Source organism: Entelurus aequoreus, linkage group LG25 (genome assembly GCF_033978785.1).
Source record: "Entelurus aequoreus isolate RoL-2023_Sb linkage group LG25, RoL_Eaeq_v1.1, whole genome shotgun sequence".
In the NCBI taxonomy this organism is placed as follows: Eukaryota; Metazoa; Chordata; class Actinopteri; order Syngnathiformes; family Syngnathidae; genus Entelurus; species Entelurus aequoreus.
The window spans coordinates 41,186,953-41,213,798 of record NC_084755.1 but is presented as its reverse complement, the minus strand read 5'-3'; the positions used below and the strand labels follow the sequence as shown (position 1 = coordinate 41,213,798).

At 35.5% G+C, this 26,846-nt stretch overlaps 1 protein-coding gene across 2 annotated transcripts in view; it reads left to right on the top strand.

The window, feature by feature from the left end:
- The window catches only part of LOC133642833 (WW domain-binding protein 11), a 34,493-nt gene extending 11,263 nt beyond the window's left edge, over positions 1-23,230 (top strand). For both annotated transcript variants that reach the window (XM_062037239.1, XM_062037238.1), the window contains exons 3-12: positions 4,516-4,547; positions 4,643-4,736; positions 9,390-9,586; positions 9,744-9,877; positions 12,511-12,668; positions 12,777-12,968; positions 15,953-16,078; positions 17,906-18,157; positions 18,230-18,412; positions 22,404-23,230. In XM_062037239.1, coding sequence (XP_061893223.1) covers positions 4,516-4,547; positions 4,643-4,736; positions 9,390-9,586; positions 9,744-9,877; positions 12,511-12,668; positions 12,777-12,968; positions 15,953-16,078; positions 17,906-18,157; positions 18,230-18,412; positions 22,404-22,984 — 1,949 coding nt within the window. In that variant the 3' untranslated portion in view covers positions 22,985-23,230. The remainder of the gene's footprint in view (positions 1-4,515; positions 4,548-4,642; positions 4,737-9,389; positions 9,587-9,743; positions 9,878-12,510; positions 12,669-12,776; positions 12,969-15,952; positions 16,079-17,905; positions 18,158-18,229; positions 18,413-22,403) is intronic.
- Positions 23,231-26,846: the final 3,616 nt, after the last annotated feature.

Genomic DNA, 26,846 nt, shown 5'->3' with positions numbered 1-26,846 from the left:
ACAGTCTATGTCAGGGCTGGCCAAACTCACAACAAAATAAACATGCTGGGGCCATTTTTGTCTTTTTTTCTTTTTCAAAACCAATACAATATATAGATTTGTTTTTTTTTTAATCTGTAGGGGTCCTTTCAAGGTTGGTCCCAGGGACCCGGAAAGTTTTCAAGTAAAAAAAAAAAAAGAGTCATGTATATATAAATATTTTATGTATGAATGATATTATTACTCAACACTTTAATCTCTAGATCAATTTTGGGTCTATCTGTCGATATAAAAGTGAACAAAATTGTTTTATGTTGTATGCCTTTTTTGTAACAAAAAAAAATTGTCACACAAAACCCTGTTTTATGGCAACAACACAAAATACGTCAATAATTCATAACACCTCTGATTTTAATTGATTAATTTTTGGAGCAATGTGTTTGAAAAAACTAAATGCCACTAAAATAGTTGGGTATCAAAAAGGGCCCCACCCATATAAGTGTTTAAGGAAAAAGCTGGCAGCTTAGTTGCCAGAATTTTACTATTAAATTGACACTGGTTTTTACAACATTATATTGTTCATGGAAAAACAGTACAAGTTATTTTTTTATTCTGGTAGCTTAGCTGCCAGTTTTTTTTTACCGCAAACACAAATGTACCGTCTTTCCAGTTACAGTGATACACAGTTAAAAACAACAACCGTAGATTTTACAGTCAAAAACTGGCAGCTCAGTCAACACAATTTTGATGCAAAAAAACAGTTGTTTTTTTCAATTTACAGTCAAATTTATAGTCATTTTTATTAATTTGATGGGTAGTTTGCTGTAAAGTTAAGTATTTTTATTTAGACAAAAACATGTTTGGAAAGTAAGTATACTGTAATATTTGTTGCAATATTGGAAACTATTAAAGTTGAAAATGTATGCAATTTCAAGCAGTACATATATTTTTTCTGTCAAAATGAAGAAAATAAATTACATTTAGTGATAAAATAGGAAGTACTTTATTGACACATAATTTCCAGGTGTTTGCGAGCCAGATAAAATGATGTCACGGACCACATCTGGCCCCGTGCTCTAGATCAACTTCAGATCCATCTGTCGATTATAGGTTTTTATTACGTTTTTTTGTGTGTCTTTTTTGTCCAAAAACACTTTGTTTTTATATGGCAAAAACACAACATTTGCAAAATGTTCCACTAACATTTGGAGCCTTAAATAGGTCAATAATTCATAGCACCTCTGATTTTAATTGATAATTTTTTGAGCAATGTGTTTGATAAAACAAAGTACCACTAAAGTAATTGGGCATGAAAAATGGCCCAGCCATAAAAGTGATCAAAATAAGTCATACTTTTTTTTTTAACTTTCAACACTCAAGTCTCAAGATCAACTTCAAATCCATCAGTCGACTATAGGTTTTAATTTTTTTTATTAAGGTTTTTTTGTTTTTGTGTTTTTTTTTGTGTAAAAACACTTTGTTTTTATATGGCGAAAACACAAAATTTGCTAAATCTTCCACTAAAATTTGGAGACTTAAATAGGTAAATAATTCATAACACCATTGATTTTAATTAGGGCTGCAACAACTAATCGATTAAATCGATTAAAATCGATTATTAAAATAGTTGCCGATTAATTTAGTCATCTATTCGTTGGATGCTATGCGCATGCGCAGAGGGTTTTTTTTTAAATTACTTTTTTTTTTTTTTAATTTAATTATAAATAAACCTTTATTTATAAACTGCAACATTTACAAACAGCTGAGAAACAATAACCAAAATAAGTTTGGTGCCAGTATGCTGTTTTTTTAAAATTAAAATACTGGATAGGATAGAAATGTAGTTTGTCTCTTTTATCCGATTATTAATCGATTAATCAAAGTAATAATCTACAGATTAATCGATTATCAAATTAATCGTTAGTTGCAGCCCTAATTTTTATTGATTATTTTTTTGAGTAATGTCTTTGAAAAAAGTAAATGCCACTAAAATATTTGGGGATGAAAAAGGCCCCACCCATAAAAGTGTTCAAAATAAGTCTTTTTATTTTTATTTTCAACACTTAAGTCTCTAGAGATCAACTTTAGATCCATCTGTCGATTATAGGTTAACATTTTTTATTAGGTTTTTTGGTTTTTGTGCCTTTTTTTGTCAAATAACACTTTGTTTTTAAAAGGCAAAAACACAAAATCTGCAAAATTTCCCCCTAAAATTTGGAGCCTTAAATAGGGCAATAATTCATAACACCATAGATTTTAATTCATTATTATTTTTTGAGCAATGTGCTTAAAATAAATACCACTAAAATGATTGGGGATATGAAAGTGTTCAAATTCAAATAAGTCATACTTTAAAAAACTAAAAACTTTTAACACCTGAGTCTCTAGATCAACTTCACATCCATCTGTCGATTACAGTTTTGTTTTTTTTTATGTTGTTTTTGTTTGTTTTGTGCTCGTCTTGTCTAAGAACACTTTGTTTTTATATGGCAAAAACACAACATTTGCAAAATGTTCCAATTATATTTGGAGCCTTAAATAGGTCAATAATTCATAACATCATTGATTTTAATTCATTATAATTACTTTGAACAATGCATTTTGAACAAATCCCACAAATTATTGGGGATCCAAAAGGACACCATTCATAAAAGTGTTAATTAAATAAGTCAGGCATTTTTGTTTTTGTACTTTAATTAAGTCTCTAGATCAACTTCAGATCTATCTGCCGATATAAAAGTAAAAACATGTTTTAATGTTGTATGCCTTTTTTTTCAACAAAAAAAACATGTTTTTGTCCCACAAAACTCTGTTTTATGGCAAAAACATAAAATGGGTCAATAATTCATAACATCGTTGATTTTAATTTATTATTTTTTTGAGCAATTTCTTTAAAAAAACAAAATTCCACAAAAATAATTGGGGATAAAAAATGGCCCACCCATAAAAGTGTTAAAAATAAGTCATACTTTAAAAAAAAACTATTTATTGTTTTTTTTACGTTATTTTTTTTTTTTTTTTGTCTTTTATTGTCAAAGAACACTGTTTTTATATGACAAAAACACAAAATCGGCAAAATTTCCCCCCAAAATTTGGAGCCTTAAATAGGTCAATTATTCACCAAAAAGACACCATTTATTAAAGTGTTAATTAAATAAGTCTGACATTTTGTTTTTGTACTTTAAGTCTCTAGATCAACTTCAGATCTATCAGTCAATTAAAGTTTAAAAAAAAAACAATTTTTGTTTGTTTGTTTCATGCCTTTTTAAAAAAAAAAAAAACTTAGTTTAAACAAACACACAAAATATGCAATATTTTGTCCAAAAAACATTTAAAAGTGGAATATTTGATGTGAAGTAATTGGAGCCTTGAATAAGTCAATAATTCATAACACCATTGATTTTAATTCATTATAATTATTTTGAACAATGCATTTTGAACAAATCCCACAAATTCTTGGGGATCCAAAAGGACACCATTCATAAAAGTGTTAATTAAATAAGTCAGGCATTTTTGTTTTTGTACTTTAATTAAGTCTCTAGATCAACTTCAGATCTATCTGCCGATATAAAAGTAAAAACATGTTTTAATGTTGTATGCCTTTTTTTTCAACAAAAAAAAACATGTTTTTGTCACACAAAACTCTGTTTTATGGCAAAAACATAAAATGGGTCAATAATTCATAACATCGTTGATTTTAATTTATAATTTTTTTGAGCAATTTCTTTAAAAAAACAAAATTCCACAAAAATAATTGGGGATAAAAAATGGCCCACCCATAAAAGTGTTAAAAATAAGTCATACTTTTAAAAAAAAACTTTCAACACTTAAGTCTCTAGATCAACTTCAGATCCATCTGTCGACTATAGGTATTTATTGTTTTTGTTACGTTATATATATTTTTTGTCAAAGAACACTGTTTTTATATGACAAAAACACAAAATGGGCAAAATTTTCCCCCAAAATAGGTCAATAATTCTCCAAAGAGACACCATTTATAAAAGTGTTAATTAAATAAGTCTGACGTTTTGTTTTTGTACTTTAAGTCTCTAGATCAACTTCAGATCTATCAGTCAATAATTAAAGTTTAAAAAAAAATTTTTGTTTGTTTGTTTCTTGCCTTTTAAAAAAAAAAAACTTAGTTTAAGCAAACACACAAAATATGCAATATTTTGTCCAAAAAACATTTAAAAGTGGAATATTTGATGTGAAGTAATTGGAGCCTTGAATAAGTCAATAATTCATAACATTAATTTTGAGTCATTGTTATTTTTTGAGCAATGACAGTTTTAAAGAATAAACAGCCTACATGGTAGCTGTGTGTTATTAGAGTCAACATTCCACATTTTTCTCATTACATTTTACTTGTTTGGTCTTTTATTCCACTCTTTTATTTGTATTTTTTTAATAGTATTTTTTAAGGGGCTGCTCTTTGGACACCCCTGGTCTATACAATGTATGCAAATTATACCATTGTTATCATGGCCAGGATGGAAAAATAATGCATGTTTGTTTTTTACTCAACTTACCTTGCAGGAAAAGAAGCCAGGAAAAGGGAGTTAAAAAAGGTATATTAATCATTTTCTGTGCAATTTCCAGTCATTTGCTCTACCAATGACTTTCCGTGATCCCCTTTGCTCACAATGATCAATTGTCTGTCCAGAATAAAAAGCAAAGGATGATGGTGAGAGCCGCTGTTCTCAAGATGAAAGACCCCAGGCAGATCATCCGAGACATGGAGAAATTGGATGAAATGGGTGAGAAGACAGATTTCTTCATTTCTATTATTCTGATGTAAGAGTGTACTCGCGCTAGACTGGGACGTTCATTCGCAACCTTTGCGCGGCTGCCCAGAGAGAGCACCAACTAAAGATTCTATCCTGCTTTGAGCACGTACATAAGACACACACACACTAGCTTTGTGTGTTGTAAGCTAATAATGGAGATTTAGCTGCCAATGTTAGCTATCACTGAATGTATGTCAGGGTTTCCCCTATACGTACTTGATTGTGGCGGCAAAATAAAAGGTCACCCTTTTAAAAATTATCTTTTTTTTCAAGTGTAAACAAAAATAATATAATGATTAAATGAGTACATATAGTGTAATAATATTATTTAGGGGGGTTCCTATCTTTTTATTGCTGTTAAGTAGAGGAGACACGGACGTCAACATGGATGTGTTTTTCAACCTGTTTTGAGCCAAGGCACATTTTTTGCGTTGAAAAAATGCGGAGGCACACCACCAGCAGAAATCATTAAAAAACGAACTCGGTTGACAGTAAAAAGTCGTTGTCGCAATTGTTGGATATGACTTTAAAGCATAACCAAGCATGCATCACTATAGCTCTTGTCTCAAAGTAGGTGTACTGTCACCACCTGTCACATCACACCCTGACTTATTTGGACTTTTTTGCTGTTTTCCTGTGTGTAGTGTTTTAGTTCTTGTCTTGCGCTCCTATTTTGGTGGCCTTTGCTCTTTTTTTGGTATTTTCCTGTAGCAGTTTCATGTCTTCCTTTGAGCTACTTTGTTTTAGCAATCAAGAATATTTCAGTTTTTATCCTTCTTTGTGGGGACATTGTTGATTGTCATGTCATGTTCGGATGTACATTGTGGACGCCGTCTTTGCTCCACAGTAAGTCTTTGCTGTCGTCCAGCATTCTGTTTTTGTTTACTTTGCAGCCAGTTCAGTTTTAGTTTTGTTCTGCATAGCCTTCCCTAAGCTTCAATGCCTTTTCTTAGGAGCACTCACCTTTTGTTTATTTTTGGTTTTAGCATTAGACACCTTTTTACCTGCACACTGCCTCCCGCTGTTTCCGACATCTACAAAGCAGTTAACTACCGGCTGCCACCTACTGATATGGAAGAGTATTACACGGTTACTCTGCCTAGCTCTAGACCGCACCGACACTCAACAACAACACATCATTTGCAGACAATAATTACTGCTTTGCAAAAATATTTTTAACCCAAATAGGTGAAATGAGATCATCTCCCACGGCACACCAGACTGTATCTCACGGTACACTGGTGTGCACAGTGGTTGAAAAACACTGATCTAAGTTAACTTTATTTTTCAACTCACGTAAACAACTAATGCAATGCATGTAAGGCTGGGCGATACATCAAGTGTGTAAGATATATCGATATATTTTTAAACAGGATATGAATGAAGAAAATCTAGATAGAATTTTTTTCACGTTAAAATGACCAAACGCCGCTTATTGGTTGTGTTCCTTGTTCTCCCCCGCAATACTCCATGGGCTATTAAACCCCTCTCCTCGTCGTCTCCCACCCACTGCACTGACCCACAACAACAACACACAAGTAAATATGACTGTGCCGCCAGCAGCTACGTAGCTTAACTACATTTCCCAGTAGTTTGGCAGTAGCTTCGCAACTTTTTAAAGTCCCAACGATGGTCACAAACACACACTAGGTGTGGTGAAATTTGTCCCCATGTTCACCTCCTGGGAGGTGAGGGGAGCAGTGAGCAGCAGCGTGCACCGTGCTCGGGAAAGTAGCGATTTCCGTAGCTTAGCTATGTTTAGACCCATGTAGCGGTTAGCTAAGCTACATGCTAGAAAAGAAGCGAGAGGGAAAGGAGAAAGAAGAAGTGGACTAGTGCAACTTCACGGGCAGGGGACGTGCAACAACGATTGGTTGGTTTACGTATATGAACATTGTCAGGTTCAAACACCGATGACATCAATTAAACAGACAAGAAGCAAGGAATCATGCAGAGACAGAGTTAAATTTTACTCATGAGGAGAGACGTATTGGGCTGTACACTTAGTTACAGTTCCAACTTACGCTCTAAGGTACAGTCCCATGTGCTCCTCTATTTATTTGGGAGGTTCCTGGTTACATCACTGAGGCTGCTTCTGAAGGTACACTACCGTTCAAAAGTTTGGGGTCACATTGAAATGTCCTTATTTTTTAAGGAAAAGCACTGTACTTTTCAAAGAAGATAACTTTAAATTAGTCTTAACTTTAAAGAAATACACTCTTTACTTTGCTAATGTGGTAAATGACTATTCTGGCTGCATATGTCTGGTTTTTGGTGCAATATCTACATAGGTGTATAGAGGCCCATTTCCAGCAACTATCACTCCAGTGTTCTAATGGTACAATGTGTTTGCTAATAATTAATATGTGTACCCTAGACAGATCATTTTCAAGTTTTTATTACCATGACTGGACAATTAGTTTGCTATAATGAAATGTTTTTAAACATTATGCTTTTGTTCAATAGCTCAACACAAAATAAACATAAATGCTCTTTTAATGACAATAAAAAATATGTACCTGCACTGCGTTGGTGTCTTGCCAGATTTTGTATTTTGTAGGAATAGAGTTTGTATTCCTGCTGTAGGAGCACTTGCATTTAGGGGAGGAGCTACTCTTTCACGTTTAGATACCAGTTTCACACATTAATAACACAAAATGTGGATTGTTACGATCATGCTTTGTCAAAGATGTTTGGTAATGCAAAATGTGATACTTATACCTAAATAAATGCTTTTGATATTCTGTACATTACATGTTGTGCAAGTTAATCATATTTGTTTTGCTGCACGACAATGTCTTACACTTCCCTATTAATAATGTGTGCTCTTCAGCCTGCTAATAAACATTCTGTAATTGCGGACTCTCAATCAGAACAGGTTGTGAAAAAATCTGCCACTAAATGTCCCCCTCTACAGTATATTCCTCAACTGAACTACTAACATTTATTTATGTAAACGTCATCCATAGTACATTAAAACATCTTTGACAATCAGAGCATGATCGTAAGGAAAACATTTTTATTTGGTTACTGTAGCGAATGTGACGCGTAGCGCTTTTATTGTGAAGCCGGAAGTCTGATTTGTTTGAGATGGTTCCTTGACATGTTTTGACGACAAGACTAAAGAATGATAAAGATTTCCTGTCTACCTTCTGCATCCTGCCTCTCTTACCTTTCTGTTAAGCTTTTAGCCCATCTTATTAAAGCAGTTACACTAACAATCCACATTTTATGTTATCAATGCAGTAAACTACATCCAAACACGGAAAAGAAGCTCCTCTCTGTAACAGGCTCCAGTGACACATCTCACGGTGATCAAAGTTAAAATAGTCTTATCTTGTCAGGAGAACGACTTGTCGTGGCTTTGGACATCGGATTTTCATATTGTACCCTTTTCTTTGTGTGTTTCTGCTCGCTGCTTTCGAGCTTGTGGCTCATCAGTAACTGGACTCCATTACATTACCCCACGCTACCACACGCTACGGACTGGCCCGAAAATGTATTGCGTGTTAAAAAAACGAGTGCTGTAAAGGAACTTATAGTTAACGCGTTATCGCCTTATGCTCTCGTTGGACTTTCTCTCCTGAGAAGCAGCCTCTGTCCTCTTAATATTTGCGCATTTTGTTGATATCCGTCCACGGATATATAAAAATTAAAAATATATAAAAATGACGTCCACATCACAGACATGCTGACAACGCTTCAGACAATGGCGTGCGTTTTGTTTACATCCGGTTTCAGTAGCGCGGTTTTCGGTGATCAAAGTATTTTTTCGGTGGTCAAGTTTTCGGTACATATCTTGTCAATAATGTCAATTCATACTGTAGTGACCAGCTAGTGTTTTATGTTTGTGTGGTTTGGATTTGATGTCAGTTGTTCCCACGTTTGCAAACACATCGTCCGTGCTTGAATGAGGAAGTGTTGTTGCGTGTCCGGTAAGCGCAGACTCACAAGGCCAAAGTGTTTGCACGGGAGGTAAAACCTGTTGGAATTGGGCTGTTATTTGTTATCATGAGATTGGTAATAAAAGGTAAAAATTGCGTCAGACTTTGTGATTACTTCTGGGGGCTACAATATATTGTATTATATTTGATTTGTTTTCAAGTAAAAAAACAACAACCCTATTTTCAAGGTTTGGCGGTAATGAAAATGTTACATGAAGATAATATATGATATCTTCATATATTATCTATAGCCTGTGCAATAATAAGAGGGTAGTGGCGGTTTTTAGGGAGAATTTTATTTTGCCTCCCTGACCAAACAACATGCATTTACTGTAACATTTCCAGATACAATACAATTATTGGTGTATTTTTGGTGAATTAATTTGTACAATTATTTGTACCACTGCACTAAAAAAAGTTTGATACAAAAATAAATTCTAACTACACGACTAATTGAAAAAAATATTACTTGATTCAAGAAATAATCCTTTTTGTGCAGCCCTATTTGGCACCACTCCCCCCGTATGTTAGACCCTGCGGGCCGGGAGCGAAAATTGTACCCTCGTCCGTCACGGTTGGAATACACACTAAATATTTATTGTGTACTTGTAAACAATCCCTGATCTGTATACTACCATGGTCGTAAGAAATGAATAGTATCCCGTTGCCTTGACAACAGAGTTCAACCCGGTCCAGCAGCCCTTGCTGAATGAGAAGGTGCTGAGGGACAAGAGGAAGAAACTACGTGAGACGTTTGAACGTATTGTCCGCCTGTATGAGAGAGAGAACCCTGAAACCTACAAGGATCTGCGCAAGCTTGAACTGGACTACGAGTCTAAGCGGGGTCAGCTGGCGCTCTATTTTGATTCAGTCAAGGTTTGTATGTCTTCTTCATTTTGACAGCTGTACCATTAAATGAAATATCTGCACATGACAAGTTTTAATGACAAATGCAAATCTTATATTTGTATTGGCTGAAAGTGTTATTTTACCCAACAATCATATAGTTAACTTATTTTCCTTTTTTCCCCAGAATGCAGAATCTGTTGAGGTGGACAGTATTCCCCTACCCGATATGCCTCACGCACCCTCCAACATCCACATCCAGGACATCCCTCTACCAGGGGCTCAGCCGCCCTCAATACTGAAGAAAGGTTCCACTTTTGGGTAGGTTTGAATTATTCAAGTGTACTTTTTGTGTCCACCTTAGGGATGGATATTGGCAAGAACGTCACAATACGATACGTATGACGATATTTGAGTCATGATTAGAAATGGGTATCGTTTACATTTTCACAGCTTCTAGTACCGAATCGTTACTCTAAAAACGGTGCAGGTGCTTGAACGGCACCCAAACCGATACTTTAAAAATGTGAAAACATGCACATTTTTGTTCTAAAAAAACCCCTAAGTCTTTGTTTTTATGGAATTTTGTGACATTCAAGTTGAATAGACTATTAATTTAATTATTTCAATCATATAAAGCCTTGTTTGTTGCCTTGTTGTTTTTCCCGCCTTTATCAAAATATAACTATAGATGTCAACATTGTGTATGTGCTGAAAGATTCATTTATGATTGTTAATCAAAATATAACTATAGATGTCAACATTGTGTATGTGCTGAAAGATTCATTTATGATTGTTTATCAAAATATAATTATAGATGTCAACATTGTGTATGTGCTGAAAGATTCATTTATGATTGTTTATCAAAATATAACTATAGATGTCAACATTGTGTATGTGCTGAAAGATTACTTTATGATTGTTTATCAAAATATAACTATAGATGTCAACATTGTGTTCGTGCTGAAAGATTCATTTATGATTGTTTATCAAAATATAACTATAGTAGTCAACATTGTGTATGTGCTGAAAGATTCATTTATGATTGTTTATCAAAATATAACTATAGATGTCAACATTGTGTACGTGCTGAAAGATTACTTTATGATTGTTTATCAAAATATAACTATAGATGTCAACATTGTGTACGTGCTGAAAGATTACTTTATGATTGTTTATCAAAATATAACTATAGATGTCAACATTGTGTAAGTGCTGAAAGATTAATTTATGATTGTTTATCAAAATATAACTATAGATGTCAACATTGTGTATGTGCTGAAAGATTACTTTATGATTGTTTATCAAAATATAACTATAGATGTCAACATTGTGTAAGTGCTGAAAGATTAATTTATGATTGTTTATCAAAATATAACTATAGATGTCAACATTGTGTATGTGCTGAAAGATTCTTTCACAATTGCTAACTTTGGTAAAAACTTAGCTCTTTTAGATTACACTCACATTTGATTACTTTTATTTTGACTCGCTGAGTTGGTGGTTTACAAAACTTTCGCAGCAGAAATGCATTTGAAGAACTCCGAAACAAGATAAAATACAAATAATATTGGGATAATACTTAAATGGGAAATACAATTAAAATGATAAATGTATCAAACAAACCTTTGACAAAGGGATCACTGCAAACCCGTGCGTTCTTCCACTCTGCTCCCTTGGACTGGAGTGTGTGCCACTTTTCTCGTTGTCTTTAATAAAATCTCGCACTATTTCGCCCTTCTTGATTACCTCTCGAGGAACTGTGAAGAAACGTTCATCCTTTTCGCCATTTGCATGGTTTTGACAGCCGTAAACAACGCAAGTATAGGGCATTTTTCTTTGAGAAGGGACAAACTGCAAACATGTATTATTAATCTACTTGTTCATTTACTGTTAATATCTGCTTATTTTCAGTTTGAACATGTTCTATCTACACTTCTGTTAAAATGTAGTAATCACTTATTCTTCTCTTGTTTGATACTTGACATTAGTTTTGGATGATACCACACATTTAGGTATGAATCTGATACCAAGTAGTTACAGGATCATACATTGGTCATATTCAAAGTCCTCATGTGTCCAGGGACATATTTACTGACTTTATAAACATAATATGAATTTTAAAAAAGGAAACAAGATTTTGTGATGATAAAAAATATGGATGTAATCATAGTAGTATCAACTAGATATGCTCTTGTACTTGGTATCATTACAGTGGATGTCAGGTGTAGATCCACCCATGGCATTTGTTTACATTGTGACAGTGGTGAGCTATTGTATCCTCCTACGGTGTGTAGTGAAGCATGTTTAGCTATTCCTCGTCCTCCAGTGATAATGATACTTGTAAGAAACTTACTTTATTTGTTGCCATGGAGACGAGGATTAGTGATTTAGAAGTAGCTAAATCACTGTGGATGGACGTTAGTCGCTAACTAGCTAGCCATGTCTTAAAGTACCTCTTCCTGAGGGTGTTTCAGTGTTATAACTTCACCTTTATCTTGACTTTTTACACCAAAATGTGTCCATTCTCCCTTTTCTGTCTACACACTGTGTCTGCTTGTAAGTACTCCGTGTGTGTGTGCGCTGCCCAACATGCTCCTCTGCTCGTAAAACCAGCAATGTCACCACGTCACGACAACCCGCCGTCATGCCTGTAAAAAAAAATATGGCGAACCGGTACTTTGCAGAGTATAGTACCGTTTTTGATTCAGTAGTACTGCGATACTATACTAGTACCGGTATACCGTACAAGCCTATTTCAATTCAGCCGGATGGAGCAGCCTCATGCTGCACGTTTTACACGTGGAAAAACTAACGAGGAAGTGCTGCAAACACCTATCAGCTCATCACCCTCATTTATTTGTAGCTGACAAAATCCTGATTAAAATGGGATTAGTTGTGCAGCCGTACTCGGAACCACGTGACTAATATTGCTGTATTTGCATCTCTTTTAGGAAAGGACCTCTATCTGGCTCGTACATGCCCATACTGCCACCTGTGCCACGTTTACCTCCCGGGAAGAAACCACCTGGACCTCCACCCGGCCCCCCGCCGCCACAAATTTTGGCACTGTATGGCATTCCTTCACGTCGGCCTTACGGCACAGAAATGGGTACGACTCGGACCTGTCCCTTCATCATTGGGAAAGCTGCAATGATCATAAATAATAATAATAACACTTACCAACAACACTGCTTGTTTTCTGTTTTTGCCTAAATAGAACCCTCAATTCCCGGTTTGGACAAGGTGTCGACCGAGCAGGACAGCGGCAGCGAGAGCGACCGGGACGAAATGGACGACGACGACAGCGAGTCTGAGGAGGACAGCGATGAGGAGCGGGATGCCGACGGTGACCCACGGAAGGGAGGTGACAGGCACGATGAGAAAGATGAGGACAGAGGTGAAAGGGCGAGTAAGTGTTTCACATTTTACCCACCTATTGACGGCTTTCTTTAATATTCAGTGGGGACTAGGGTTGTATATACCTGTATTAGTATAGTACCGTGATACTAATGAATCATTTTCAGTACGATACCGCCATTGGTGGATGCATACCTAACATCCACTGTAATGATATAAAGTACAGGCACGTATCGAGTCGATGCTACTATGATTACATCGATATTTTTTGGCATCACAACATTTTCTTTCGTTTTTTTAAAATGTATATTATGTTTATAACTAGGGATGTCCGATAATGGCTTTTTTGCCGATATTCCGATATTGTCCAACTCTTAATTACCGATACCGATATCATCTAATACCGATATATACAGTCGTGGAATTAACACATTATTATGCCTAATTTGGACAACCAGGTATAGTGAAGATAAAGTTTTTTTTTAAATTTATTTATAAAATAAGATAAATAAATTAAAAACATTTTCTTGAATAAAAAAGAAAGTAAAACATTATAAAAACAGTTACATAGGAACCAGTAATTAATGAAAATGACTAAAATTAACTGTTAAAGGTTAGTACTATTAGTGGACCAGCAGCACGCACAATCATGTGTGCTTACGGACTGTATCCCTTGCAGACTGTATTGATATATATTGATATATAATGTAGGAAGCAGAATATTAATAACAGAAAGAAACAACCCTTTTGTGTGAATGGGGGAGGGAGGTTTTTTGGGTTGGTGCACTAATTGTAATTGTATCTTGTGTTTTTTATGTTGATTTAATAAAAATTTAAAAAAAACATACAGATAATAAAAAAAACAATACCGATAATTTCCGATATTACATTTTAAAGCATTCATCGGCCGATAATATCAGCAGGCCGATATTATCGGACATCTCTATTTATAACCTCAGTAAATACGTCCCTGGACACATGAGGACTTTGAATATGACCAATGTATGATCCTGTAACTACTTGGTATCACATCCATACCTAAATGTGTGGTATCATCCAAAACTAATGTAAAGTATCAAAGAAGAGAAGAATAAGTGATTATTACATTTTAACAGAAGTGTAGATAGAACATGTTAAAACAGAAAATAAGCAGATATTAACAGTAAATGAACAAGTGGATTAATAATATTTTTTTACAGTTTGTCCCTCATAATGTGTACAAAATAATAGGTGTATAAATGACTCAATATGTTACTGCATACGTCAGCAGACTAATTAGGAGTCTTTGTTTGTTTACTTACTACTAAAAGACAAGTTGTCTAGTATGTTCACTATTTTATTTAAGGACTAAATTACAATAATAAACATATGTTTCATGTACCCTAACATTTTTTGTTCAAATAAAGCCAATAATGCAATTTTTTTGTGGTCCCCTTTATTTAGAAAAGTACCGAAACAATTTTAGTACCGGTACCAAAATATTGGTATCGGTACAACAATAGTGGGGACATACCGGTATCGTAGATACCACAGTATTACGTGTGACAGTATCAAATGGAAATTTGGCTAGTGTAGTTTTTTTTTTCTGGCGCTTTTTGGCTGGTCTGAAAATATGTCCCAAAACCCTCTGTGCAGCGCGGGAACGGCAAGGTGGCTGTAAAGGGGAGAAAAAAGAAGAAGTGTGTTTGTATTAAGGCTGCACAATCGTGAGAAAAACCCCAATTGAGATTTTTCTCTCCTAAATTGCGATTCGATTTGCGATTTTTATATTTTAAACCTAAAAATGAGTAAAACTGTGAAAATAAGGAGTGAAGGAAGACATTTTACTTCTAGACTGTCGACATATTCTCGTCTCAAGGTGCCACACATTACAACAATGTGCAATACAAAAATATTTGGCTTTATGCAGACTCTGAGTTTTTGTCGACATCACGCTATTAAGCTGAAGAAATAACTGATTAAAAACTAGATAGATGGATAGATAGATAGATAGATAGATAATACTTTATTGATTCCTTCAGGAGAGTTCCCTCAGGAAAATTTAAATTCCAGCAGCAGTGTACAAAATTGTAAAAAGTAAATAATGGGGGTATAAATGGAGACAAAATAGAAAAATATTACAATAGAATAAAAATAAAAAGCAACGATGAGAATAAAAATATAACAGTAAAATAAGAATATAACAAGAGAAACTAGGCAGTAGTGACCATGTTATGAAAAAGTATTTCACTGTTATTGTTTTGCATCCCCTGTCATCCTAGTACCCCTCCCCCCCCCAGAAAGGAGTTGTACAGTCTAATGGCGTAAACTATACAGTGTTTATAATATAATGTCATCATAATACATAATGATAATGCCATTTAAAAGGATATAAACTTTAGTATCCCGTTACTGTAGAATTGTTTACCATTGTACTGTAATTGGCATCCCACGCTTTGCATTGGACTTGGTGATGTATGGCTTAGATGCAGCTGCTCGGCCATGGAAACCCATTCCATGAAGCTCTCTGCGTACTGCACGTGGGCTAATTGGAAGGTCACATGAAGTTTGGAGCTCTGTAGCAAGTGACTGTGCAGAAAGTCTTTGCACTATGCTGACCTCTCTGTCAGTTTACGTGGCCTACCACTTGGTGGCTGAGTTGCTGTTGTTCCCAAACTCTTCACTTTTCTTATAATAAAGTTGACTTTGGAATATTTAGGAGGGAGGAAATTTCAGGACTGGATTTGTTGCACAGGTGGCATCCTATGACAGTTCCACGCTGGAAATCACTGAGAGCGGCCCATTCTTTCACAAATGTTGGTAGAAACAGTCTCCATGCCTAAGTGCTTGATTTGATACACCTGTGATTAGGACACCTGATTCTCATCCTTCGGATGGGTGGCCAAATACTTTTGGCAATATAGTGTAGTTATCGCCGGTCTAGCTACTGTGGAAAAGTAGCAAAAGGTGTAAGCATAATTTTGGTCATTTTTCTTCTGGGTGATATTGTCGTTTGTGTGCTGACACTAACACACTAAGTTGTCTCCTGTCCATCAGGCCGCAGTGTGCGTTTCGCTGACATGCCTTCAGATGCCACCCGGGATGGAAAGCTAAAGAAAAAGAGGTTGGTGAAGAAAACCAAGGTCATCACACCTCTGCAGGCCATGATGTTAAAGATGGCAGGTGAGTACTGTCCTCAAACATACTAAACCCCAAAAGCAGTGAAGTTGTGTAAATGGTAAATAAAAAGAGAATACAACAAATCCTTTTCAACTTATATTCAATTGAATAGACTGCAAAGACAAGATATTTCATGTTCACACTGAGAAACTTTATTTTTTGCATTGTGGGGCAGTATAGCTCGGTTGGTAGAGTGGCCGTGCCAGCAACTTGAGGGTTGCAGGTTCGATCCCCGCTTCCGCCATCCTAGTCACTGCTGTTGTGTCCTTGGGCAAGACACTTTACCCACCTGCTCCCAGTGCCACCCACTCTGGTTTAAATGTAACTTAGATATTGGGTTTCACTATGTAAAGCGCTTTGAGTCACTAGAGAAAAGCGCTATATAAATATAATTCACTTCACTTCAATTCACTTATTTTTGCAAATAATCATGAACTTAGAATTTAATGGCAGCAACACATTGCAAAAAGGCATTTTTACCAGTGTGTTACATGGCCTTTCCTTTGAACAACACTCAGTAAAGGTTTGGGAACTGAGGAGACACATTTTTGAAGTGGAATTCTTTCCCATTCTTGCTTGATGTACAGCTTAAGTTGTTCAACAGTCTCCCTTCTCATATTTTAGCCTTCATATTGCACCACACATGTTCAATGGGAGACAGGTCTGGACTACAGGCAGGCCAGTCTAGTACCTGCACTATTTTACTATGAAGCCACGCTGTTGTAACACCTGGCTTGGCATTGTCTTGCTGAAATAAGCAGGGGCGTCCATGATAACGTTGCTTGGATGGCAACATATGTTGCTCCAAAAGCTGTATGTACCTTTCAGCATTAATGGTGCCTTCACAGATGTGTAAGTTACCCATGTCTTGGCCACTAATACACCCCCATACCATCACACATGCTGACTTCTACACTTTCACCCTAGAACAGTCCGGATGGTTCTTTTCCTCTTTGGTCCGGAGGACACGACGTCCACAGTTTCCAAAAACAATTTGAAATGTGGACTCGTCAGACCACAGAACACTTTTCCACTTTGTATCAGTCCGTCTTAGATGAGCTCGGGCCCAGCGAAGTGTTTCTGGGTGTTGTTGATAAATGGCTTTGGCTTTGCATAGTAGAGTTTTAACTTGCACTTACAGATGTAGCGACCAACTGTAGTTACTGACAGTGGTTTTCTGAAGTCTTCCTGAGCCCATGTGGTGATATCCTTTACACACTGATGTGGCTTTTTGATGCAGTACCGCCTGAGGAATCCAAGGTGTGTAATATCATGGCTTACCTGCAGTGATTTGTCCAGATTGTCTGAAACTTTTGATGATATTACGGAGCGTAGATGGTGAAATCCCTAAATTCCTTGCAATAGCTGCTTGAGAAATGTTGTTCTTCAACAATTTGCTCAGGCATTTGTTGACAAAGTGGTGACCCTCGCCCCGTCCTTGTTTGTGAATGGAAGCTGCTTTTATACCCAATCATGGCACCCACCTGTTCCCAATTAGCCTGTTCACCTGTGGGATGTTCCATATAAGTGTTTGATGAGCATTCCTCAACTTTCTCACTCTTTTTTGCCACTTGTGCCAGCTTTTTTAAAAACATGTTGCAGGCATCAAATTCCACATGAGCTAATATTTGCAAAAAAATACCAAAGTTTCTCAGTGTGAACATGAAATATCTTGTCTTTGCAGTCTATTCAATTGAATATAAGTTGAAAAGGATTTGTTGTATTCTCTTTTTATTTACCATTTACACAACGTGACAACTTCACTGCTTTTGCACTCACCTTGTATTCAGGGTATGTTCTATAATTTGACACGTTGTTTTCTGTATTCAGGTCAGTCCATCCCTGAGGATGACGAAGAAGAAGAGGTGGAGGAAGAGTGCACGGATGAATCGGAGGATTCGGACGATGACGACAAGGGTCCACCAGGGGATCCGCTTGTTGCCAGTGGGCCAGCTGGACAGCAAGGTCCACCACCCTTGCAAGGTCCCCCGATGACAGGGCCTCCACCTATGGGTCCTCCACCTGCTCCACCAATGAGGCCTCCAGGTCCACCATCCGGTCCGCCTCCAGGCCCTCCACCAGGTTAGCTGAGAATCTTAGTCAACATTAGGACCTTTATCCTTAGACCTCATTAATGTTGTACCCATCCTTAAGGAGCTCCTCCGTTCTTGAGGCCTCCGGTTATACCTGGCATGAGGGGCCCAATACCTCGTCTTCTGCCCCCTGGACCTCCACCAGGTCGTCCGCCTGGTCCACCGCCCGGCCCCCCTCCTGGCCTTCCACCGGGCCCCCCACCACGTGGACCCCCGCCCAGACTACCGCCCCCAGGACCACCTGGTAAGCTTCTCTTGTTTTGGCTTTGTTATTGAATAGAAAGTTAATAGAATAGAATAGAAAGTACTTTATTGCCTGGGGGAAATTCAGCACCACAGTTCGCTCACAATAGACAATAAACACCTAGGTATTTTTTACATGTGAATAATATAAATACAGTCTATTATACAGCATTATTCACATGTGAATAACATAAATACAGTCTATTATACAGCATTATTCACATGTGAATAATATAAATACAGTCTATTATACAGCATTATTCACATGTGAATAATATAAATACAGTCTATTATACAGCATTATTCACATGTGAATAATATAAATACAGTCTATTATACAGCATTATTCACATGTGAATAATATAAATACAGTCTATTATACAACATTATTCACATGTAAATAATATAAATACAGTCTATTATACAACATTATTCACATGTGAATAACATAAATACAGTCTATTATACAGCATTATTCACATGTGAATAATATAAATACAGTCTATTATACAACATTATTCACATGTGAATAACATAAATACAGTATTATACAGCATTATTCACATGTGAATAATATAAATACAGTCTATTATACAGCATTATTCACATGTGAATAATATAAATACAGTCTATTATACAACATTATTCACATGTGAATAACATAAATACAGTATTATACAGCATTATTCACATGTGAATAATATAAATACAGTCTATTATACAGCATTATTCACATGTGAATAATATAAATACAGTCTATTATACAGCATTATTCACATGTGAATAATATAAATACAGTCTATTATACAGCATTATTCACATGTGAATAATATAAATACAGTCTATTATACAGCATTATTCACATGTGAATAATATAAATACAGTCTATTATACAGCATTATTCACATGTGAATACTATAAATACAGTCTATTATACAGCATTATTCACATGTGAATAATATAAATACAGTCTATTATACAACATTATTCACATGTGAATAACATAAATACAGTCTATTATACAGCATTATTCACATGTGAATAATATAAATACAGTCTATTATACAGCATTATTCACATGTGAATAATATAAATACAGTCTATTATACAGCATTATTCACATGTGAATAATATAAATACAGTCTATTACACAGCATTATTCAAATGTGAATAATATAAATACAGTCTATTATACAGCATTATTCACATGTGAATAACATAAATACAGTCTATTATACAGCATTATTCACATGTGAATAACATAAATACAGTCTATTATACAGCATTATTCACATGTGAATAATATAAATACAGTCTATTATACAGCATTATTCACATGTGAATAATATAAATACAGTCTATTATACAGCATTATTCACATGTGAATAACATAAATACAGTCTATTATACAGCATTATTCACATGTGAATAACATAAATACAGTCTATTATACAGCATTATTCACATGTGAATAATATAAATACAGTCTATTATACAGCATTAGTCACATGTGAATAACATAAACACAGTCTATTATACAGCATTATTCACATGTGAATAACATAAATAAAGTCTATTATACAGCATTATTCACATGTGAATAATATAAATACAGTCTATTATACAGCATTATTCACATGTGAATAATATAAATACAGTCTATTATACAGCATTATTCACATGTGAATAATATAAATACAGTCTATTATACAGCATTATTCACATGTGAATAATATAAATACAGTCTATTATACAGCATTATTCACATGTGAATAACATAAATAAAGTCTATTATACAGCATTATTCACATGTGAATAATATAAATACAGTCTATTATACAACATTATTCACATGTGAATAATATAAATACAGTCTATTATACAGCATTATTCACATGTGAATAATATAAATACAGTCTGATATACAGCATTATTCACATGTGAATAACATAAATACAGTCTATTATACAGCATTATTCACATGTGAATAATATAAATACAGTCTATTATACAGCATTATTCACATGTGAATAACATAAATACAGTCTATTATACAGCATTATTCACATGTGAATAACATAAATAAAGTCTATTATACAGCATTATTCACATGTGAATAATATAAATACAGTCTATTATACAGCATTATTCACATGTGAATAACATAAATACAGTCTATTATACAGCATTATTCACAGGTGAATAACATAAATACAGTCTATTATACAGCATTATTCACATGTGAATAATATAAATACAGTCTATTATACAGCATTATTCACATGTGAATAACATAAATAAAGTCTATTATACAGCATTATTCACATGTGAATAATATAAATACAGTCTATTATACAACATTATTCACATGTGAATAATATAAATACAGTCTATTATACAGCATTATTCACATGTGAATAATATAAATACAGTCTGATATACAGCATTATTCACATGTGAATAACATAAATACAGTCTATTATACAGCATTATTCACATGTGAATAATATAAATACAGTCTATTATACAGCATTATTCACATGTGAATAACATAAATACAGTCTATTATACAGCATTATTCACATGTGAATAACATAAATAAAGTCTATTATACAGCATTATTCACATGTGAATAATATAAATAAAGTCTATTATACAGCATTATTCACATGTGAATAATATAAATACAGTCTATTATACAACATTATTCACATGTGAATAATATAAATACAGTCTATTATACAACATTAATCACATGTGAATAACTTAAATAAAGTCTATTATAAAGCATTATTCACTTGTGAATAATATAAATACAGTCTATTATACAGCATTATTCACATGTGAATAATATAAATACAGTCTATTATACAGCATTATTCACATGTGAATAATATAAATACAGTCTATTATACAACATTATTCACATGTGAATAACATAAATACAGTCTATTATACAGCATTATTCACAAGTGAATAACATAAATAAAGTCTATTATACAGCATTATTCACATGTGAATAATATAAATACAGTCTATTATACAACATTATTCACATGTGAATAACATAAATACAGTCTATTATACAGCATTATTCACATGTGAATAATATAAATACAGTCTATTATACAACATTATTCACATGTGAATAATATAAATACAGTCTATTATACAACATTATTCACATGTCAATAATATAAATACAGTCTGATATACAGCATTATTCACATGTGAATAACATAAATACAGTCTGATATACAGCATTATTCACATGTGAATAATGCTGTATAATAGACTGTATTTATATTATTCACATGTGAATAACATAAATACAGTCTATTATACAGCATTATTCACATGTGAATAATATAAATACAGTCTATTATACAGCATTATTCACATGTGAATAACATAAATACAGTCTGATATACAGCATTATTCACATGTGAATAACATAAATACAGTCTGATATACAGCATTATTCACATGTGAATAATATAAATACACTATACATAATCCTAACCCCATTTTACATTTATGTGATATACACTACTGTATAGCGTTTTTTTGTTTATTTATTAGTATTTAATTATTTATATGATTTTTAAAATGTTTTTACTGTGTTATCTATTTTTATTTTACATTTTTAATTTGTAATTAAAAAAAAAAAGATTTATAGAAATTTTTATTGTGTTTAAAGTGTACGCAGTTTTACTAAAATACTGACTTTTGCCGAGGCTGGAACCCATTATTTGTGTTTATGTTGTTTCTTATGGAGAAATGTGATTCAATATACAAACTTATATTTACAACCCTGTTCAAGAACTGATCAAGTAAATAAATGGAGGTACTTTTTAGAGGCGGTATAGTACCGAATATGATTAATTAGTATCACGGTACTATACTAGTACCGCTAAACCGTACAATCCGAGTTGCATTGAAAGGTTTTTCCCCCCCGACATAAAATCTAAGTGTCCTGCGTCTTCTTCCAGGTATCCCTCCCCCTCCCCCGAGAGCAGGAGGACCCCCGCGTCCCATGGCGCCGCCTCACACCCTCTTCCCCCCCCCTCCCAGCGCCAACGTGCTGAGTGCTCCTCCCAGCATAGTCCAGCGGCAGAAAGGATCGGGCCAAGATGGCTCCCAGAGCAGCATGCCGCCTCCCTCCATGCGCTCCAGTCACATGCAGATGCCCCCGCCCCCGGGCACCGCCGCCGCCACCCACCTCCACGCGGCCACCATCGAGAAAAGAGCCAACATCACTTCTGTGGGGGGCGGGGCCGGGGCCACCATCTCCGCCAAACCGCAGATCACCAATCCCAAAGCGGAGGTCACGCGTTTCGTGCCCACCGCCCTGAGAGTGCGCAGGGATAGGAGCGGCCCCATGCCGGGGCCCGCGATGGGTCCCCTGGAGAAAGGGGGGCGGAGGGGCGATGACGGTCACGGCTTGAAACAGATGTCCGCCGCCAAGGGCATGTCTCACCCCGCTCAGATCGGGGCTGTGGCCCCGCCCAGCATGAAGACCAAGGACCAGGTGTATGAAGCCTTCATGAGGGAGATGGAGGGTCTCCTCTGACTCAAACCAAGTTAGTTTTCTCCCATCTTTTTGTCCGTAGAAGCCCATTAAATGCTCTCTTTTCATCTGGAATAGTGTCTTTAGTCAAACATGTCCCTCGTCTCTTGCAAGTTCTGTCTCAATAATGCCAGAGACGACAGGTTTTTTTAGCGCCGCACCTGTTTGACTTTTTTATTTCACTGGCAAATCAAGAAGTTTGTGGAAGATGCAGCTAATTAAACACTTGAACAAATCACCTTTGGGTTCAATGATTGATTTTAGGACGCCGTTTAGGTTCTTTAACAGGCAATATTGTAAGGAAGTCTAACAACTATTGCATGAAAACAACATTCATTTGAACCCGTCTGATTCTAGCAAACAGTGACGTCGTCAGGAACAACAATTAAGTTCAAGTTAAAGTACCAATGATTGTCACACACACACTAGGTGGGGTGAAATTATTTTCTGCATTTGACCCATCACCCTTGATCACCCCCTGGGAGGTGAGGGGAGCAGTGGGCAGCAGCGGTGGCTGTGCCCGGGAATTTAACCCCCAATTCCAACCCTTGATGCTGAGTGCCAAGCAGGGAGGTAATGGCTCCCATTTTTATAGTCTTTGGTATGACTCGGCCGGGGTTTGAACTCACAACATACCCATCTCAGGGCGGACACTCTAACCACTATATATATATATATATATGTATATATATATATATATATATATATATATATATATATATATATATATGTATATATATACTATATACATTTTTATTTATTTATTTTTTAAATTTTTTTTAACATATTTGTAAAAAATAGATATATATTGCAGTAAAAAGTCAGCTCAATCGCCAGAATTTTACTGAAAAATTTACAGATTTTTTTTTTTTTTTTTACAGCATATTAATGTTATATGGAAAAACGATATATATATTTTTACAGTTAAAGTATGGCACTTTTTAATACGGTAAAATACAGTGGTGTGCCGTCAGGGCCAGCAAGACCTTCTCTGCTGGCCTAACATGACCAGAAATTATAATTAAAGATAAAAGTCATTTTTAATTGACTTTCCCTAAATATGTAAAAGTATTCAAAGTTAAAGTTAAACTTAAAGTTCAAGTATCAATGATTGTCACACACACACTAGGTGGGGCGAAATTATTCTCTGCATTTGACCCATCACCCTAGATCACCCCCTGGGAGGTGAGGGGAGCAGTGGGCAGCAGCGGTGGCCGTGCCCGGGAATTTAACCCCCAATTCCAACCCTTGATGCTGAGTGCCAAGCAGGGAGGTAATGGCTCCCATTTTTATAGTCTTTGGTATGACTCGGCCGGGGTTTGAACTCACAACATACCCATCTCAGGGCGGACACTCTAACCACTATATATATATATATATGTATATATATATATATATATATATATTTATATATATACTATATACATTTTTATTTATTTATTTTTTAATTTTTTTTTAACATATTTGTAATCAATGATTGTCACACACACACTAGGTGGGGCGAAATTATTCTCTGCATTTGACCCATCACCCTAGATCACCCCCTGAAAGGTGAGGGGAGCAGTGGGCAGCAACAGTGGCCGCGCCTGGGAATCATTTTTGATGATTTAACCCCCAATTCCAACCCTTGAAATTCATATTCTCTTCATGCCATATTATGCTCCTTCCAGTGCTGTTTTTTTCAGTTTTAGTTTGTATCCAATCAGAATTCAGCTAGCTTATGTTGCCATGCTATACCAAATCTGCCTTCAGAATCAACAATGTCTGTGCACTGTATTTTTTTATTTTTTTTTTATTATTATTATTATTTTATTTTTTTATTTTATTTTTTTTATAATGTCCTGCCCAGCTTCTCGGGCAAATCATATAGTTGATGTAGATGCCCATATCGGCTGTTCAGATTTACTTTACAAAAGAGAAGTGTAGGATACTTCTCTTGTTGCCTTACTTGTATTTTGACTTTATTAAATGTATTTATATTATCATTTGGTGCAGCCGGGCCGGAGCAGGAGGGGATAGAAAGAGAGAAAAAGGAAGACAGAGGGGGGAATTGTGGGGACAAGAGGGGGATTAGACAGAGAGACAAAAACAACAACAGCAAACACAACAACAACAACAACAACAGAGCAACATCAGCAAATACGACATGTACAAATATGATGGTAAAAGTAATAGCAAATAAGCAGTTAGCGAAAATTTTAAAAAAAATACAGAAATGACAATGAGCATATCTGTGCACTGTAAGTGAACGGACACATACAGTTGATAGATAATTGCCATAGCCAATCAGATCACCAGTTCTTGTCAGTAAGGCCTTCTAGCTGTGATTGGATCAAGTGAGTATCCAATCACAAGTTGCCAAAACAGGAAGTGGCACCGGAACCATAGAAAACTCACTGGTACTCACAAAGAAGGAGAGCAACATGTTGATTAGGTGGCAGATATACGTATATTTGCAAGACCATTTTCAAGAAGGATACTTAAGAGAAACTACATCTTGTGAGACGAGGTCAGCCGATACTGGACGCTATCCCGGCGGTGAAATGGTTTGCCCGCCACTTTCATACGAATCAACCGACTACGACCAACTACCGAATGTGACGGTACCACTGGCTTATACGCCGTCACCACTGGCTTATACGCCGTCAAATGGGTGCTACAAATTGTGAGTTCAAATATTTTATTTCTTTATTTTTTCATGTTTATTCTTTTAATTTTGACAGATATGTTTTAATTACTGAAGCGGATTTATTTAATGTTAAATGCACCGGAAAATAGTTTTGTACACTGTTGATGTGATTCAGTAGTGTGTTTCTGTATAGTATCTCCAGCCTTGTCCATGTGGTGACATCAATTACGGTATTCTGGGAGGTGAAGTCGGACTAAGTAGGACATCACTGAAGGCCGAGGTGAGCAACGCCACTGGTAAAATATATTGTCATTCTTACTGTGTACAACATGATGAATAACTTGGTTTGACATCCTAAATCAAGCAGATTATTAATGTATTGTTTTTTTATTTTGCAATGCATGATACTTGTTGCATTATTACATAAGAATAAAGTTTAAAACATTTGTAATTGCAGGCAGCACATGTATTCTCTGTAAAAATGGAACAAACAAATAGATTTAGTATGAAACATCAAGTGCTTCATTGACACATTATTTCCAGGCTTTCACAGGCCATATAAAATGAGATGAAAATATTCACGTTGTATATATTTAAATTGTATTATTATTATTAATTAATTTGTTTATTGAACAATGTACACAAAAACCAAGGCACTTTCAACAAATCCAAACATCAGGTTGAGCAAATAACATCTTTCACAAAACCTGTGAAGGAAAGAAAACTAAAGCAAATACAAATAGAATATAAAAATAGTAACAATAAATAATAAATAAATTGGCCCTAGTGTTTGAATCGTGTGTGAATGTTGTCTGTCTATCTGTGTTGGCCCTGCGATGAGGTGGCGACTTGTCCAGGGTGTACCCCGCAGGGCCGGCCCGTGGCATAGGCCGTATAGGCAAATGCTAAGGGCGCCGTCCATCAGGGGGCGCCACGACAGTGCCACGAATGTTGGAGGAAAAAAAAAAAAGAAGAAAAAAAAAAGTTGGTACTATTATTTCTAAATACATAAAATAATCCCACGTTAATTAAAATGCAAAGTAAAGCCTATTTAATAGAAATATTATTTGTTACAACATTACGCCCCCCCCCTCCCCCGGCAGGGTGCGCCCCCTCCCTCTCCGTATCATGACTCTTTTTGGACGTCACCACATAAAAAAATCAACACAAGATGTCAAAACGGCCAAAACTGTCAGGTGCCCAGGGAAGAAAAAAGAGAAAAGAAGAGGAGAAACG